At 34.4% G+C, this 18,175-nt stretch overlaps 1 protein-coding gene and 1 pseudogene across 1 annotated transcript; one reads left to right on the forward strand and one right to left on the reverse strand.

Annotated features, from left to right (window-relative positions):
- Positions 1-1,594: 1,594 nt before the first annotated feature.
- On the forward strand, positions 1,595-3,441 carry LOC106447405 (RPM1-interacting protein 4-like). The gene is made up of 4 exons (XM_013889321.3): positions 1,595-1,809; positions 2,026-2,433; positions 2,859-3,047; positions 3,133-3,441. Exons 1-4 carry the CDS (start codon positions 1,804-1,806, stop codon positions 3,160-3,162), a joined length of 633 nt encoding a protein of 210 aa, XP_013744775.3. The 5' UTR covers positions 1,595-1,803; the 3' UTR covers positions 3,163-3,441.
- An 8,238-nt stretch (positions 3,442-11,679) lies between these two features.
- On the reverse strand, positions 11,680-14,366 carry LOC106450242 (annotated as a pseudogene).
- Between the last annotated feature and the right edge of the window lie 3,809 nt (positions 14,367-18,175).

Below are 18,175 nucleotides of genomic sequence, written 5' to 3' on the forward strand. Positions count from 1 at the left end.
ACTAACGAACAGAACTAAACCTTTCCCTTTGATATCGATGCGCGAATCGTCACCAAAACACACCTTCCCTGTGATCGTCTCATCAAAGTCACGAAAATAGCTCTGGTTCCCAGTCATATGATTACTCGCGCCATTATCTAAGTACCAAGTATTCTCTCCTCCCTGGTTTGTCTCAAAGTCTTTAAGGTTCATGTTTCTTTCATTGAGAAGTATTACTTCATGCATCATCAGATCTTCAGCTTCTTGTGTATCGGTGTCCTTAGTCTCCTGTGCCTCTTGCAGCTTCAAAAGTCGATCAGGACAATCCATGGCAAAGTGACCAGTTTTATCACATCTGAAACATGTGATTTTGGAGAGGTCTCGATCATAATTGTAGTTGTAACGCCCACGACCTCTTCCTCTGTTATTAAAACGTCCCCCTCTGCCTCGGCCTCTGTTGTTATTGCTTTCACGGTTTCCTTGAGATTCGTTATTTGCAAACATCAACTTTGTCTGATTGTCTTGCGTATCTTCTTCCTCCTCAGCTACACGTTCTTCAAAAGCTTTCATACGACCCACTATATCCTCAAACGTAGTAATCTTCAGATCAAGGACTTGTTCCAAGGATGCCACAATGTGTATGTATTTCTTCCTAGGAAGACTCTTGAGGAACTTTTTGACAAGTTTGTTCTCTTCAATAATCTCCCCCAACGCCGCTGATTTGGAAGAGAGTTCAGCCAATTTTCCAACAAACTCATCGATCGTATCTGTTTCCTTCATCCTTAGCCGCTCAAACTCTGAGCTTAGAGTTTGTAACCGTGCTTCTCTAACCCTGTCTGCTCCCATATGTCGCACTTTAATAGCCTCCCAGACCTTCTTCGCTGTCTCTAGTTCACCAACCTGTAATATCAAGGTCTCCGGTATAGACTGAAAAAGTAGCGCCATTGCCATATTGTTCTTCTTGACATCTTTAGTTTCTGTTTCAACCTCCTCCCAGACCTCATGTACCTTTAGCAAAATCTTGATCCTTATTGCCCAAACTGTATAATTTGTTGCGTGTATAGTGGAGGATCCCTCCTTTGGTTTTGCGTATGGTATAAGATCTCCCATTGCTTCCGTTTAGATCGTGTTCACAAGCTCTGATACCAAATATTGTTATCGTAAACTTATGAACACAAATTATAATTCTCAATAAGAAACTCTTCTTATTAAACTCTTTGAGGAAAATCACTCAAAACCTCACAACTCACGACTCATAAACTCACACTCGATATGCAAACTCTTGCATATGTTTATATAGTCTCACACTTATCCTAATCACATTAGGATTTACACAATATTAGATAACTCCAAATCTAACTAGAATTAAGTAACTTATCAATCAAGTTATTCTCAAGTTTATCTCCAACAATTTATCTCTATTTACACAGAATAAAAAGAAATCTACCAGTGTTTCAAAAAAAATAAAAATCTACCTATTTCTGGGACTGCTATTATCATCAAATTTTAGACCCACAGACGATCTAAATCGTTAAGAGGAAACATTATCACATGGCCATCAAATCTAGCCGCCACTAACGGTAACGGCGTTGAGTGTTTTTCACACAAAAACTATTTTACAGGAAAAATATATTTTTCTCATCTAAAATAATTAGAAACAGAGGCCAAGACAGAGAAGTGAAAAGTCAAGCATCACTAGTCAACGTTTGATAAACCTCTTCTCTCCTCTCTCTTTCTCCTTCTTCATTTCTTCTCTTTATCACATATCTCTCTTTCTTCGTAAAGGTACCTCTCTTGGCAATCTCTCTGGACTAATCATCTCTCATGGCAGTAAGTTTCTTGAAACTACGATCTATTTTAATTATTTATTCAATTCTGATTTGCTGGATAAGAAAATATGAGTTTCCATATCTGTACTGACAAGGAAACTGCAAAGAGATCTTGTCTTGTTGCTATCTTGTTCTGTAATGGTCGTTATTCCGATTATACCCCGTTGTTTGTCTAGCTGATTTGAATTGTTTTATTTTCATTATTATTGCTGCAAAGGAGCGTTCGAATGTTCCCAAGTTTGGAAACTGGGAAGGTGAGGAGAATGTTCCTTACACAGCTTACTTTGAGAAAGCGCGTAAAGGACGCGCTCCAGGCGGTAGAGTAACGAACCCGAACGACCCGGAATATAACTCGGATTCGCAGTCTCAAGCTCCTTCGAGAACCAAACCCGAGGAAGTTGTTGACCCGGTTAGAAAGTCGCGTGAAGTGACGAGAAGCCGAGAAGAGAGCGAGCTGAAGCAGTTTGGTGGTGGTGGTGGTGGTGATGGTAGTGGTTCATCAAACGAGAAAAGACAAGGAAGGACTTCTCAGAACAATAGCTACGATAAGTCTCCGTTGCATAAGAATTCATATGATGGCACTGGAAGAACAAAGCCCAAACCAAACCTTAGAGCTGACGAAAGCGTAAGATCTCACTTCTGTTTGCTGCTTTTGTGTTCCATAATTATTTGTCTAATTATCTAAGGTTTCTATTAGGATTAAACTATTAAAGCATCACATATCTCAAAGGACCAATCAGCTTATAACTAATGGGTTTTAAGTTGAAAGTTAATAATAAATCTGAATTTAACATTGTATTAGAGCACATATCATAGCACCCTTAACCTCTAATTAATTAATTAATATAATCCTCCCGACCGAGTGTAGTTTTCGTTCTTAATCTTTTCGACCAGGTATAAATATCATGACCGGGTATAAATATTCTAAGTTTAGAGATTTTTGGCAGATAAAAACTATCATCTCGAAAAAATATATTAAAGATAAAATATCTATATCAGTAATTTAAGGATTAGAAACCCGAATTTAACAGTTTCAAAATGTTTTTACAGCCTGAAAAAGTGACGGTGGTGCCGAAATTCGGTGATTGGGATGAGAATAATCCGGCGTCAGCGGATGGATACACACACATTTTCAACAAAGTCCGCGAAGAGAGAAGCACTGGAGCTGCTAATGTGAGTGGATCTTCAAGAACGCCAACTCACCCGAACTCGCGTAATAGCCCTTCTAGCAGTTCCAAAGTAAGACATTCCTCCCTTCAAGCTCGTTGCTCCTCACTGAAAACATCTTTTTTTGTAAATTTGTTTTTGTTTCTGTAATTGGCAGTGTTGCTGCTTTGGCTTTGGAGGAAAATGAATGGGAAAACGTTTGTTTCGGAACAAGGTGTGTATAGTTATCGAGAAATCTGTGTGTGCTGTAATCTTAATGATCAGACGGTTGAGTAAGTTTAGATGGAATAAGGCATATCAGTCACACTTACATAAAACTTATACTATAGCTTTTGTATCTATGTTTTGTGATTTTTCATTTTACTTTTGGTGTTTTCGTTTTAAATATTCCTGCTTGCAGATTCATTATATCTTGGTACGGGCTCACCAATTTGGTTAAGAAAAAAGCAATTCATATATTTGTGTTCATGAACCGAGTAAACTAATTAATACTCCCTCCGTTTCTAATTGTAATTAGTTTTGCTTAAAAACACGAATATTTAGAAAATTGTTATTTAAAAGAATATATCATTTAACCAATTAATTCAACCAATTATTAAAAAACTAACATTATTTCATTGGTCACACAATATCCAATAAATGAAAAAAATGCATTGAAATATGTAAAATACTTATATTGTGAAACAAACTCTTTTTGCTAAATCTACTTACATTTAGAAACGGAGGGAGTATATGTATATTTGGAGTCTTGTAGACTAAGAGTATTCTCATTCTGATTGCAATCATGATTGGCCGCTGGAGTATTTCCATAACGCTCTGTAGCTTTTGAGCTTTATCAAATGTGTTTGTTTATAAACTTTTTGGGGAGGCAGAACTTGGAAAATCTTGATCCTAAGCTGTTTTTTTTTGTTTCCTTTTCCTTAAAACTTGGAACGTCTTCCACCTTAATGAGGTACCTAATGTACCTGAAGGTTTCTTTCAACTGATCATACCTCACCGCCGGTAAAGCATCAACAAGTAAGACTACTCGTACTTCCTATGGCACTTTAATACTAAGATGACTTAGCTCTACTATGATCTTCAAGAAGTCGTCTCTGTGTTTCATTAATTGTTTGTTGATCTTTCATCTTGTATCTACTAGGTAAAGAACCCGTGTGATATTGCACGGGAACTCATTTTGTAACAAAAAAAATGCCACATTTTATATAACTGCGTTTGGGAAAATACATATGTTGCAAAACTATCTTACATACAACTATATTCTTTATTGATAATATTAAAAATCTATATATTATTTATAAATTAGTTGTAATAAAACTATAAATGTATAATATATTTTATATTATACATTTAATCATTTATTCAATTTATATTGTAATTTATAAAGTTAAGAGATCTTCTTTGGTAATGATTTGCTTGAAACTTTATAAAAATGTATGTACAGTCAAAATATGATTACACAGTATAATTAGAATGCTTAGATTTAGGAAAAAACATAGTTATAGTTAGAAATGTTGTAAATGAAAAAGGATAAGTCATATTCCATCACTAAAGTTGCGGTGGTTCATCACTAAAGTCTACTATTACAAATAGTTGCAATGGTTATCACTAAATAATATTTCATCCGTTTTGAGAATGATTCATATTTTAGAAAAAAAATTTCTAAAAAATCCATATTCTACCTTTTCAATGCACGTAATAATGACAAATTGTAAATTTCAAAAACATTAATTGTATTTACTGAACTTTGATTGGTTTAAAATCATAGTAAATAGCTAAACACGAAAAACAATGCATTTATTATCAAAATTTTACGTATTTCTTAATAAGTGTGAAAACTCTAGAATGAATCTTATTTTGAAACAGAGGGAGCAATGATTTATTGATTGGGATTAGTAAAACTGAAAAGATACAAATTTTTATGTTAAATGATGTGTCTTAAAAATGATGTGGCTTTTCATTATCACATTAATTGATGTGTCTTTTCAAACAAATATTTAATGACGTATTTTTCATCTTAAAAATTTATTAGTTTTGAAAGAGATTTTTAAAGAATTATCTTTCATCTTAAGATGTGTTTTTTATTCGAAAAATTACACATATATTTAAAAGGTTAAAAAAATGTCTAAAATGTTGATATTCATTCAAAAACCACATAAGTTTTAATGATTTTTAATTCTATTTTCATATCTTTTTATATAGATTTATAAAAATTAACATCAAAGTTGTGGTGGTTCATCACTAAAGTCTACTATTACAAATAGTTGCAATGATTTATCACTAAATAATATTTCATCCGTTTCAGAATGATTCATATTTTAGAAAAAAATTTTCTAAAAAATCCATATTCTATCTTTTCAATGCATGTAATAATGGCAAATTGTAAATTTCAAAAACATTAATTGTATTTACTGAACTTTGATTGGTTTAAAATCATAGTAAATAGCTAAACACGAAAAATAATGCATTTATTGTCAAAATTTTACGTATTTCTTAATTAGTGTAAAAACTCTAGAATGAATCTTATTTTGAAACAGAGGGAGTAATGATTTATTGATTTGGATTAATAAAACTGAAAAGACACAAATTTTTATATTAAATGATGTGTCTTAAAAATGATGTGGCTTTTCATTATCACATTAATTGATGTGTCTTTTCAAACAAATATTAAATGATGTATTTTTCATCTTAAAAATTTATTAGTTTTGAAAGAAAAATATCTATAGATGCATCTTTTCATAACGATGTATTTTTTCATCATACAAATTGCAGAGATTTTTAAATAGTTATCTTTCATCTTAAGATGTGTTTTTTATTCGAAAAATTACACATATATTTAAGAGGTTAAAAAAATGTCTAAAATGTTGATATTCATTCAAAAACCCCATAAGTTTTAATGATTTTTAATTCTATTTTCATATCTTTTTATATACATTTAAAAAAATTTAAAATGTCTTTAAATAATTGGATAATTTGATTTGTTGGGTAATTTAATTATTTTATGATATTATATATTTACAAAATTTAATATATGGTTTTAAACATGTTTTGGTGCCTTTTGGCTGATTTTGTACTCTCAACGTGTTTTGGTATTCTGGAATATTATTTAGTATCTGGAATATTATGGGCGTCTCAAAAAAAGATTCAAGCTTAGTCTAAAATACAAGAAAAACAAAACAAAATTTATGTTTATATGTGTTTTTTCCTTTTTTAGTTTATTTGTGATTATTGTGACTTTTCGATGTGATTTGTTACTACATACAACTCATTAAACAGAGGACTAATGGTTGGTTAACACCAAAAGCAAAATGATTTATCACCAAAGATTATAATCACCAACAATTGCAATGATTCATCGCATGCCTACCGCTTGAATACCAAAATGTTTTATAATGAACAGACACATACATGACGAGAAATAACTCCTACAAACTTACACAATTTATAGGATGATAAGACATATCTTTAGACATTTGAAAAACTCTAAAAACCCTATTAATTTTTAATTATGAAAAACACATTATGAAAAGTGATTTTCTAAGACAATTTAAAATATATATTATTATAATTTTTAAATAATTTATTTTTATAATAAAAAATAACTCTTAAACTAATATATTTTTGGAGAATGAAAACACACATTCTTTAGATGTAAAAACACTTTCTTATGATGAAAAAAAAACACTTCTATATATTTTTATAAAACTTTTTCCAGTAGTTGCATGTTGGAAAAACAAAACCCATGTTTAAAAACTCGCTAGGCGTAAAGCGTGCGGTCGAGTAGAGCCTAGCGCCGAATCTATTAATCGGAGACTGTACGGGGATTAATCGGAGAGTAATTTTACAGTTTTTATGTTCATTTTGGGTATATATATTAACAATGTATACATAAAATGTCGTTGTCTCTTAGTCTAGTGGTTAAGTAGCTTGTGTTTAATAATACTCAACCCGGGTTCGACGTAGCTTGGACTCATATTGTCAATTTTTTAGTTTTTAGGTTAAATAAATTATCAAATGGCCAAATTGACTTTTTCTTCAACCTTCCTCATTACGTTCTCTGCAACTTCCGCTGCTTTTCATTTTTTTTTTGGCGATTTCAGTGATTTGTTTTGTTATAATCAAAATACATCAAATCTAAGACACATATATGATTCTAAACCTCAAATCTACAAAATAAATCAGTTTTTTTATTATTCCAATATTTTGGCCTGAGTAACACCAATTCGCCATGGCTCTACTCCGCTTCACGTGTATCCGGTGATTAATCGTCTGCCAGCCCGCGTTTTAGAACATGGAACAAAACTAATCTAAGTATTTTTGTGAAAAACACAACTTTTAACATTAATTGAGATTCATATCAGATTTATTTAATTTTTATAATGAAAAGATACAAATCTTAAAACTAATACATTTTAGAGAATGAAAACACACATTCTTAGATGTAAAAATATATTATTATGATAAAAACATATCTTAACTTTTTACACATTTTCCAATAGTTGCATATTGGAAAAATAAACTAATCATAGTTTTTAATGAAAACACACAATTTTTAATATTAATTGAGGTTAATATTATTAATTTACTTTTTATTAATTGAAATTCCGAACATAGCGTATCTATAGTTAAAGAAAAGTAATATACATAGAACTAGCCCTGGGACGGATCCGAATATCCGGAAAATTTAAGGTATCCGGATCCGGATCCGTCGGATCCGTGGATTTAATATCCGGATCCGGATTCGTCGTTTCCGGATATCCGGTTCGGATATCTGCCTCGATATTCTATTATCCGCGGATATCCGGATCCGGATCCGTCAAAATAATTAAAAATAATTTTTTTAACAAAAAATACTATTTTTTTAATATAATACATAAATTTAATATTTATAAATATATTTATATATGTTTATAATATTGTAAAAACTAAAATATAATATTATAAGATTAATTTATGTATAAATATTAATCTATCAAATATAAATATTAATAAAATTTAAAAATTTAATGTATTTTAAAAATACGGATCCGGATCCGGATATCTGTACCTAAAAATTAAGATATCCGGATTCGGTTTGCACGGATCCAAGATTTTACTATCCAGATTCGGATCCGGGCACTCCGAATATCCTATTTTCGGAGCGGATCCGGAGCGGATCTCAGATCGAATCCGGATCTCGGATAATAAGTCTCAGGCCTACATAGAACGATGATGATTTGACTGCACTTAATTTAAAATACTATAGAAATGAAACCAATAATAGATGAAAACAAAGTTAAAGAAATCGTTATCATTATATAATATATGAAAATACACAAGTCTTAAAAGGTGCTATTTTGATAAATAAAACTGGTTCTTAACGAAAATATAGATGAAAATAACTTATAATAAAGAAATGAAATTGTAAGACGTGTTTTTGACTTTTGTTTCATAGATATTTCTTTGAGAATTGAACATATATAAAACTCTAGGTTTCTACGTCATTTTTATTTGTCTATAATTCCGTGAGATAACAAATAAGTAACATCGGTACTGAAAAGAAACCGGTGATAATTACCAAAGAGAGATACAACGTTTGATTAACCAAAGACTGTCATAAGACAAACTTAAATAAATCTCATCACTGATGCGTTTTACTCCAACAGATTTACTGAATGACAGACAACCCCCTTTTCTATACATCGTAATTTGGGAAGCCTCAATCTAGACTCGAATGGAGAAAACAAAAGAACAACAAAACATATAATTAGATGTGCTGTAAATATTAAAAAAAAAACTGAATGATGGAAACACCAAACGTGTCCACAGGAAAGGACGTTCATAGTAGTTTTTGAAAGAAATAGGGGGCTGTGATGAACAATAACAGTGAAGTTATTGTAAACACGTTTCAAATCCAATACGAGAAAGTGCCTCTTGAAATTAGAGATAGTAAGTGACAATCATCAACTCAATTTCAGTCGCAATTAGAATTATTGCGAAACAAATAAATTGATTCTGTAATTTTGGGTGAAAAATAACGTGAGAATGGAAGAATGAGATTTTTTTTAAAAACATAGATATGCATTGATAACCATGCGCAACGGTTGGACTCATTGGAGTTCTTAGCGATAAAGGCATTTCAGATTAATCCTGGATATTTTGGATTAAAAAAAAAAAAAAAATGACCATTCACGGACCGCCACGTAGTCAATGAGACCCGTGAACAGTGTAACGATCAATCCTTATCAAAGGATGTTAATCACTTTTTTTTGCACAAACTCTAAGAAAATGGGCTCCGCACTCCTTAAGGACTCCTTTAAGAACTCCCATTGTGGATGCCCAAGAGATGCTTTAGGGTTGTGATGTTTGAGAGGGAGACGATTTGGGAAAAAAAGCCAAACATGATAGTTATTTTATGACATAATTCACTTAGAGGGAAAGAAATTTGTATCTGTTAGATCATAAAAGTCAAACAAACCTGACTATTGGATTTAAATTTAATTTTCCTATAAAATGATGACATCATCAATCACCAAAATCTGATTTGCTATTATATATAAAATTTTATAGAGTAAATACACAATTCTTAAAACTAATATATTTTAGACAATAAAAACATACATTCTTTAGATGTAAAAATATAATTTTATAATGAAAAGATACATGTAAACATTTTACACAACCTTTGCTAATAGTTGCATGTTGGCCAAAAAAAAAAATCAGTATTTCAACCCTTCAAAATATTTTTATATTATTATAATTTAATTGAAAATATGTAAACTAAACGGTTATCTTGCTGATCCTCTCGCAAATTCATAAAATAAATGAGTATTGAAACAGTTACTGTGTTTTTTTTGTTAATTTAACATGACATGAAACAGAGAACAAAAAGAACAAAGAGATTTTTTACGTACCTTCTTTATAACAAAAACTTTGTTCCTCACATGTATATTATGCAAAGAGAGATTATTCTACGTGTCAGCGTCCACTTTTCATAGCATCAAATGACCTTGGACAAAGAAAAAAAGGGAGAGGGAGAGACAGTAAAGAGCAAAGCGAGAACTGTTTGGACATATATGGCTCTTTGCGTTAACTTTAATTTTATGACCAATGAAATTCATAATAGTGGAGGAGACAACTCCTTGATCATGTCATTACGATACACCGAGCATTTGATTTTTTTTTTGTCTAAAATTTGACCCAAGATTGTTTAAATAGAATTGAAAAGGTAAGAGTGGTAAATGCAACATGAAAAACGGTTAGAAATGAATAGGTAAGTAAAACAATTACTCATTCCATTTTTCAATATAAGTCGTTTTAGAATTGTTCACATAGATTAAAAATCATTAATTTTTTATATTTTCTAAACAAAACCATCATTAATTATTTACCTAACCACAAACCAACTAATAATAAAATAGAAGGTGTATTATCATTGGTCATATAACATTAAGTGTTAATAAATTTTACATAGAAAATCGAAAACGCATATAATTTGGAACATAAAAGTTTATCTAAAACGACATATAAAAAAATGGAGGGAGTAATAAAAAGTTGCAACTGTAGGAGATTTACAACCAATCAAATTGGTTTGAGTAATAAAACATGCAATTTAAGAAAATTAAGCAGTTAGATACAAATATAAGACTAATTAAAGAAAATTAAGCAGTTAGATACAAATTAAGCAGTTATAATACAGAAGGATGCAAGCAACTTTTGGTAATTAATTTTTAAACTAATTAAAAAAACACAACTTTTAAAAACATAGATTGTAGAGATAATTTTAAAAAGACACAAATATAACTTAACAATTTTTGTCAACAAATGCAACTTTTACGATGAAACAATACAACCTTTGACATTAATTGAGATTGCTAACCTTCCAAAATAAAACTTTTTGAAAAGACACAACATTTTTGACATCTTTTAGAAAATACACGACCTTTCAACCTAAGTAGGATTCATAACTTTTGGAATTAATTAAGATTGCTATTATTAGTAGATAAAACATGAGTTGGGCGTGAGCTCAATTTGGCAATGACTTGGGCATATATAACGTCATGTCTCTGTTGTTGTTCTATATCTTTCATCTTCCCTAAGATGTGATCAAAAGATTGTATGCATTTCCTTCTCACATCGATAATTTCAAACCATCACAAACTTTTAAATCTATGTTAGTCAAAGTTGTTTACCACCATCAATTCTCAGAGTGGCCTTACTTTACCGCCACCAACGCATATATATCCTCCAATCACATGGAGACATGAATCAATGAAAAGAAAAAAGAGAAGTAATACCAAAATTTGACATATCCTATTTCTTTGACCATAATCTAAACGAATATATCTATTCCATCCATTCAGACATTACACTTAGATGGCGAGAACATGAAAGATACTCGATAATAATTAAATGTTTTCATTCCTTGCACATCTGATCTCGCCCGTTCAAATATTTACTATGTATATTGGATTTGGCCCCAGTTGCATTATGTGTTGTATGAAAAATATTTCAAAGATAATTTAATTCTTTTCACGTGTGGGAGACGCAATGCTGTTGGGGAAGTGAGAAAAGAAGAAGAAACACGAGTGAATGTATAGTAAGTTCTGTACGTAGAAAGAAAGGAAGACTTTTCACTAGGCTACAGCAGGCTAAAGATTTGAGTTAGAAGAAAGTTCTCATATTACATTTTTGAAGCCAATATTATATATTGAATACAACCAAATACAGTAAAGTAAATTTTATTGAACAAACTGCAAGATAAATTTACTACACAACAGTAAATAAAAAATTACAAAAAAAAAAATCCACAAACTAGAACTTTGGAAAACATAACTGAAAAAAATTAGAAATGTTTATTAGGAAGACTCAACGAGCACTTGTAGAGAAACTGAGTTTTCTACGACCAAATATTTTTGTGAACTATGCATGATTGTGTGAAAGGAAGATATGTCCGATCACCAAGCCACATAATACACCAGGTCCATAGGCTATTCCAGCTGCTAACCAGCTGAACATTTGTTCTTCTGTCTCTGAATGTTCTTCGACTTGCTGTATTGTAGGATTCAGGGTATAGGTATGTTGACAGATCTCTTCAAGTCCGTAGAGGCCAGGGTTGTCCAGGAATGAAGAACATTCCTGCCTCTGAATCTGTGTGCCTCGTGGCACTGGACCGTGGAGAAGATTATGAGAGAAGTTCATGTAGGACAGAAAGGAGAGTTTACCAAAATCTTGAGGGATTTGACCTGACAATTTATTTCTCGAGAGGTCTAACGCCTCGAGATTTGTCAAATTTGCCAACGATCGTGGGATGTCACTTGTGAAGGCGTTACCTGACAAGTTGAGTAGACGCAATCCTTTCAAAAAGCACAAAGATTCAGGGATTTTTCCACAAATTTTGTTTCCAGAAAAATCAATGGCTCTGAAGTCTTTTTGGATGCGTTCAAACCTCGTCTCTACTCATTTGTTCACCATCTCCATCGAGCGATATATCAGCAGGTAGCGAGAATAATACTTAACGAAATTTACCATGTAGTCGTTTCCTTCGGTCAATGTGGTCATCACATGCCAGCTGGCAAAATAGTGAGGCGGGAGAGTTCCAGTGAAGTCATTATGCGAAACATCCATCACTCTCAAACTCTGAAACCCATTAGACACATGTCGATGATACAGCGGCCCGTAGAACTCATTCGATCTGAGTATGAGAACGTTTAATGACGATAGAGATCCTAACCAATATGGAAACTCATCTTTGATTCTGTTGCTTTCCACACTCAAAAGTTGTAACGCTTTGCAATTTATTAAGGAGTTTGGGAACTTTCCTTCCAACTGATTGTGACTAACGTCTAATGATCGTAACTTGGTAGCATCGACAAATATATCTGGAAGAGCTCCACCGAAACTATTGTTACGTAGATTCATCTCCGTAAGAGAAACAATCGAGTTACTTAAACAAGGAGGAATCGAGCCGTTGAAGAGATTGTTAGACAAATCCAAATATCTCAACCCTTTAAGCTTGCAGATCCAATGAGGGAATGGTCCTTGAAATGAATTATAACTTAGATCCAATATTTGGATCAGCGTTTCTTGCGAAGAGTTTTCAAAACTGCTGAAAAGGTTGTGAGAAAGAGTCATTGTTGTCATTCTCCATAAGAAACTTGGTACTTGACCTATTAACTTGTTGTTGGAAAGATGTAAATCTGTGAGGTTGACCAACTTTGATATAGATCTAGGAATTGACCCGGTTACATTGTTTCCGCTCATATATAGTTGTCTGAGGTTGAGAAATTTAGATATAGATTCAGGGATTGGGCCATCGAACCTGTTACGGGAAAGGCCAAGAAAATGAAGCTTGGATGATGATGAAAATGTATTCACAAACTCTACAGCTCCTGTGAATTGGTTATCTCCCAAACTTACATATTGTAACGAAGAAATCGAGAACAAGGATTTAGGGAAAGACCCGACAAACGAGTTTTTACTAACATCAAAATGCTCTAAGTTGTGGAATCCACTCATGTCTGATGGAAGCGTGGATGTGAAGTTATTAGAGTTGAGGCTAATATAGGAAAGCTTTGTTAACTTGGCTAATGAAACTGGAATGGCACCGACCAATTTATTATAAGAAAGGTCAACAGAAGTGAGACGAGAAAGGTTACCTAATGAAGAAGAAATCTCTCCTTGGAGATTGCAACTGCTAAGGTTTAGGTGACGAAGATATTGAAGTCTGAAAAGGCTGCTGCTACTTTTCAGAGAGCTGTTGAGAAAGGACTCATTAAGTTCGAGCGATATCACTTGACCATATTTACCATCACAGGTGACACCCTTCCAGTGACAACAATCACTGCTCTTATTCCACGAAGTTACCCATGTATTAGTTGGAGACTCATCAAATGGAAACTCGTCTATGAAGTCCAAAAGAGCATCCCTCTGGTCGTGGCGGCAAAAGTGGAGTGTAGGAGAAGCAAGCGGGTGTAGTAAGAGGGATACGTATATAACGAAAAAACCAGAAACGCAATAACAATGGCTTAGGAGGATCATCATATCTCTTTTTTTTTTTAGTTTGTGTTGTGAGAGATGGGTTATGTTTGTTTCACTGGTTCTCTTTAAGAAGAAGAAAGAAACTCTGGTGGGACTTTGACTTGTCAACTCGTCGGATTTTGTTGATTTATCTACGTCTTCCTCAATCAATTGTGACACTTGTCTCAAGAAATTTCTACGTTAGTTAACCAACTAATCTCATCCAGTCCTCTAAAATGTTTCTGAAAAGTTTATTCATCTATTAATGGAAATTTGCATTCATATGTCATACACCAACTTGATTTTTACTTACCATACAAAATTGGGAGAATTGCCAAGTGTGACTCAAAACTTGGAGTCAAACCCAAAACAATACCCCAATTTGGGTCAAAGGCAAAAGTAACCTAAAAGGCTATTGAAATTACAACTATCCCCTTGTGACCAAACAAAAAAATGGAATTTTTTTTACGTTTCTACCCCTCGCAAGTCGTCTGTTTAGACGACTTGAAAATAAGTCGTCCAGACGACTTAACTGAAAGTCGTCTGGACAGTTAGTCTTAAACATAATTTAAAAATTTTGTAAAAAATATTTTGATAAGTGAAAAATGGGAATTATGTAATTAACATATGTCTTACGAGGTATAAATTAAGATATAACAAATTTCAATTGTTTTCAGCATAGATGAGTGAAAGTAGTGAGTCATGATATTCTTTAGTTTATGTTTCATCAACATATGTTGTAGTATTGTATGTGTTCTTAGGGTTAGATTTTGGAAAGCATTAAAACTGTTTTTGAAAATTTTTAAAATTACTTATGCGTGTTCATTTCTGTGTATAGTAAACACTATTTAAGTATAATTTGATTTTATAACGTGGTTAGTTAGTTAATCTAGTCATTTTAGTTTAGGGGTTCATTTTAGGGTCTAGGACGACTTAATATTTTGTCGTCTGAAAACAGACGACTAAATATTAAGTCGTCTGTTGTACATTATCAGCCAGAATAAGTCGTCTAAACCGGACCAAACCTTAAAGTTTACCAATGTACTTTTAAAGCTAACCGGATTATTTACCCAATATATAAGGTGATTTTTATTTTTTTTTCATTTTTCGCGAAATTCAGAAACCCTAACAGTTCCCTCTCTCAAAGGCGATTTCGAATTCTCAGGATTTCCGAACAAACCATCGTTCTCAACGTCGGCTATCTATCTCACTTCATTCTCACCGTTGTCGCCGCAGCTTCTTCTAACCCTAGCGCCGCCGATTCCTCTAAACCCTAGCGCCGCCGATTCCTCTAAACCCTACTGCAGACCCGCGTGATCAACTTTGTTGAGAAGGACATTAGTGAAATGTGGCCAAAATGGGACTCTGATGTTGAGGACCTGCCCGCGGAGAACATCATTAAAGTCATGTATGAGCGGAGACCGTGGAAGTGGACCATGGATTGTTGGGAAGTCACTGGTACTAAGGTCTATACAAAACCTAAGGTTGTGACTCCCTCGAAGAAAGCCAAAGAGATGGTTGTGTTGGAGGAGGAGGAGGAGGAGGAGGAAGACAATCCAAGACCTCGGAAGAAAGCTCGTAAAGAGGCTCCTAAAGTGGCTAGTGAAGAGGCTAGAGAAGAGGCTAGAGGGGTGACCAGAGAGGATTTGGAAATTATGTTCAAGGGCGTAGCTGACTGCATGAAAGAAGGGTTTAAGAAGTGCATCAGGGAGTTTAGGAAGTTGTCCGATAGATTGGAAGCTGTGGAGAAGAAGGTTGGTGTCACCAATCAGGATACCCCTCCACCTCTAACCAATCAGGCTACCCCTCAAGATAAACAGCCTACCCCTCTTGCCAAAGAAACCGGGGGTAGTAACAAACAGGCTACCCCTCATGCCAATGAAACCGTGGTTAGTAACCAGCCTCCTCCTCATCAAACCAAACAGCAGCCTCCTCCTCCTCAAAAGAAACAGCATCCTCCTCCTCCTCAAAAGAAACAGCCTCCTCCTCAAAAGAAACAGCCTCCTCAAATCAAAGAGGTTAGTATCAAATCCAGGGTTAACTAGTTGTCCAGACGACTGTAAAAGTTGTCTGGACGACTAGTTGACCCTGGACGACTTAAACGTAAGTTGTCTGGACGACTAGTTGACCCTGGACGACTTAAACGTAAGTCGTTCAGGGTCAACTAGTCGTCCAGGGTTAACTTGTGTGTAACTTTTATTGCAGAGATGGTTGCCGGAGGATACAACAACCGAGGCAAACTCGGTATATAAGATCTTGCCGGAGGATAAAGCAGATGGTGTCACCTCCAAAGATCAACAACCGAGCCTCGCTTCCACCGAGCCAAGCGATCCAGTTTCAGAACCGAGCCTGGTTGTATTGGACAAGCGTGCAAAGAGTAAACGAGCGAAGAAACCTGCTCCCACTGTGAGATCTCCTTTTACGGCAGAGAAAAAAAAAGATAAAGTGGCAGCCTATAATCCATTTCCGCCAGTAAACAAAGATAAGTTGAAGGAACTCGCTGATTGGTTGAAAACTGATCCGTAAGTGATTGCTTTACCCATAATAGCTTGATTTAGTCGTCCAAAACTGATTGCTTTTTTGTTTGCAGTCATTATTCAACTAAGACCGAGGACAAACCACGTACATCACCAACAAGGTGGTACCACTTCCTCCGGACAGCCAGAGGATGGCTGGAAGACTGCGTAAGTCTTCTGCACACGATTTAAGTCGTCTACAAAGTCGTCCAAGTAGACTACTTTCCAGACGACTTAAAGATAAATCGTCTGGAAAGTCGTCTACTTGGACGACCACGTAGACGACTTATATTTAAGTCGTCTGGTAACTTCTAACTTGTTATATTTAATATGCAGCATATAGATGCTTGGATTAATGTGCTAAGGCAGAGGTATCAGGATAACCCACAAGCTTTCAGGAGCGAGCGAATGTGCTTCCTGGATCATAACTTTTCCCAGTCTTGGAGAGAGCAGTATCAGCTCTTCAAAACATCGGAACCTGATAACAAAGGTTTAGGAAGAGTTCTACCTGGTGGGGCGTCGGATTTTTATGACGGATCAATACCTTCATTTTGCCAATCAAACAAGAAGTGGGGGGAGGACATTGATGATATCTATGCGCCAGTGAACTTGAACGACAAGCATTGGGTTGCTATTTGGATATCGATCCCTAAGAGGCACATAGTCGTCTGGGACAGCATACCTTCATCTAGTGTACCAGACGCATGGGATGCGATAATGGAGCCTTTTCTCCAGATGGTCCCTTATCTGCTTGTTGAGTGCGCAGCCACCGACGAAATACGGGTCAAATACGGGTTGGAGCCATACACATATGACAGACCGCTGAAAGGTGTACCCACGGCCAACAATGGTGATTGTGGCGTGTACGCTGTAAAGTACATTGAATGTCATGCTCTTGGGGTCTCCTTTGACCCTAAAGACTTTGCTAGGTGCAACGCGAAGAAAATGAGGGATAATATGGCGGTGGATATATGGAAGGAGCTTGTTGATCAGCATTTGAAAGAAAATGTGGATGGTGATAAGTTCGTGGGCATGTATGATTAGATTTGTGTTTGTATTTGAACTTGTCTTTGTATTTGAACATGATTTTTTAACGAGCGAAGTATTTGTATTTCAACTTGTCTTTGTATAGATTTGTAAAAATATAAGTTGTCTGGAAGAAATAAGTCGTCTGGAAGGTTTTCCAACTGGACGACTTACAAATAAGTCGTCTTGAAGGTTTGGACGACTTATTATAAGTCGTCTGGAAGGTTTTCCAACTGGACGACTTACAAATAAGTCGTCTTGAAGGTTTGGACGACTTATTATAGGTCGTCTGGAAGGTTTTCCAACTGGACGACTTACAAATAAGTCGTCTTGAAGGTTTGGACGACTTATTATAAGTCGTCTGGAAGGTTTTCCAACTGGACGACTTACAAATAAGTCGTCTTGAAGGTTAGGACGACTTATTATAAGTCGTCTGGAAGGTTTTCTAACTGGACGACTTACAAATAAGTCGTCTAGAAGGTTTGGACGACTTATTATAAGTAGGTAGTCTAAAAATAAAATACACTTGAAGGGATAGTAGAAGGTCGTCTAAAAATAAAATACACTGGACGACTTAGTAGAAGGTCGTCTAAAAATAAAATACACTGGACGACTAAAACTTTAGTCGTCTAGACGGGTAATCAAGACTGGACGACTTAA

The sequence above is a fragment of the Brassica napus genome, chromosome C3 (assembly GCF_020379485.1).
Source record: "Brassica napus cultivar Da-Ae chromosome C3, Da-Ae, whole genome shotgun sequence".
NCBI classification, from domain to species: Eukaryota; Viridiplantae; Streptophyta; class Magnoliopsida; order Brassicales; family Brassicaceae; genus Brassica; species Brassica napus.

What these genes read in the sequence shown, in the direction of transcription:
- LOC106447405 (XM_013889321.3), top strand. An exon ending in ACCTTAGAGCTGACGAAAGC is followed by an intron (nt 2,434 to 2,858) that starts GTAAGATCTCAC and finishes ATGTTTTTACAG; the next exon opens with CCTGAAAAAGTGACGGTGGT. An exon ending in GCCCTTCTAGCAGTTCCAAA is followed by an intron (nt 3,048 to 3,132) that starts GTAAGACATTCC and finishes TGTAATTGGCAG; the next exon opens with TGTTGCTGCTTTGGCTTTGG.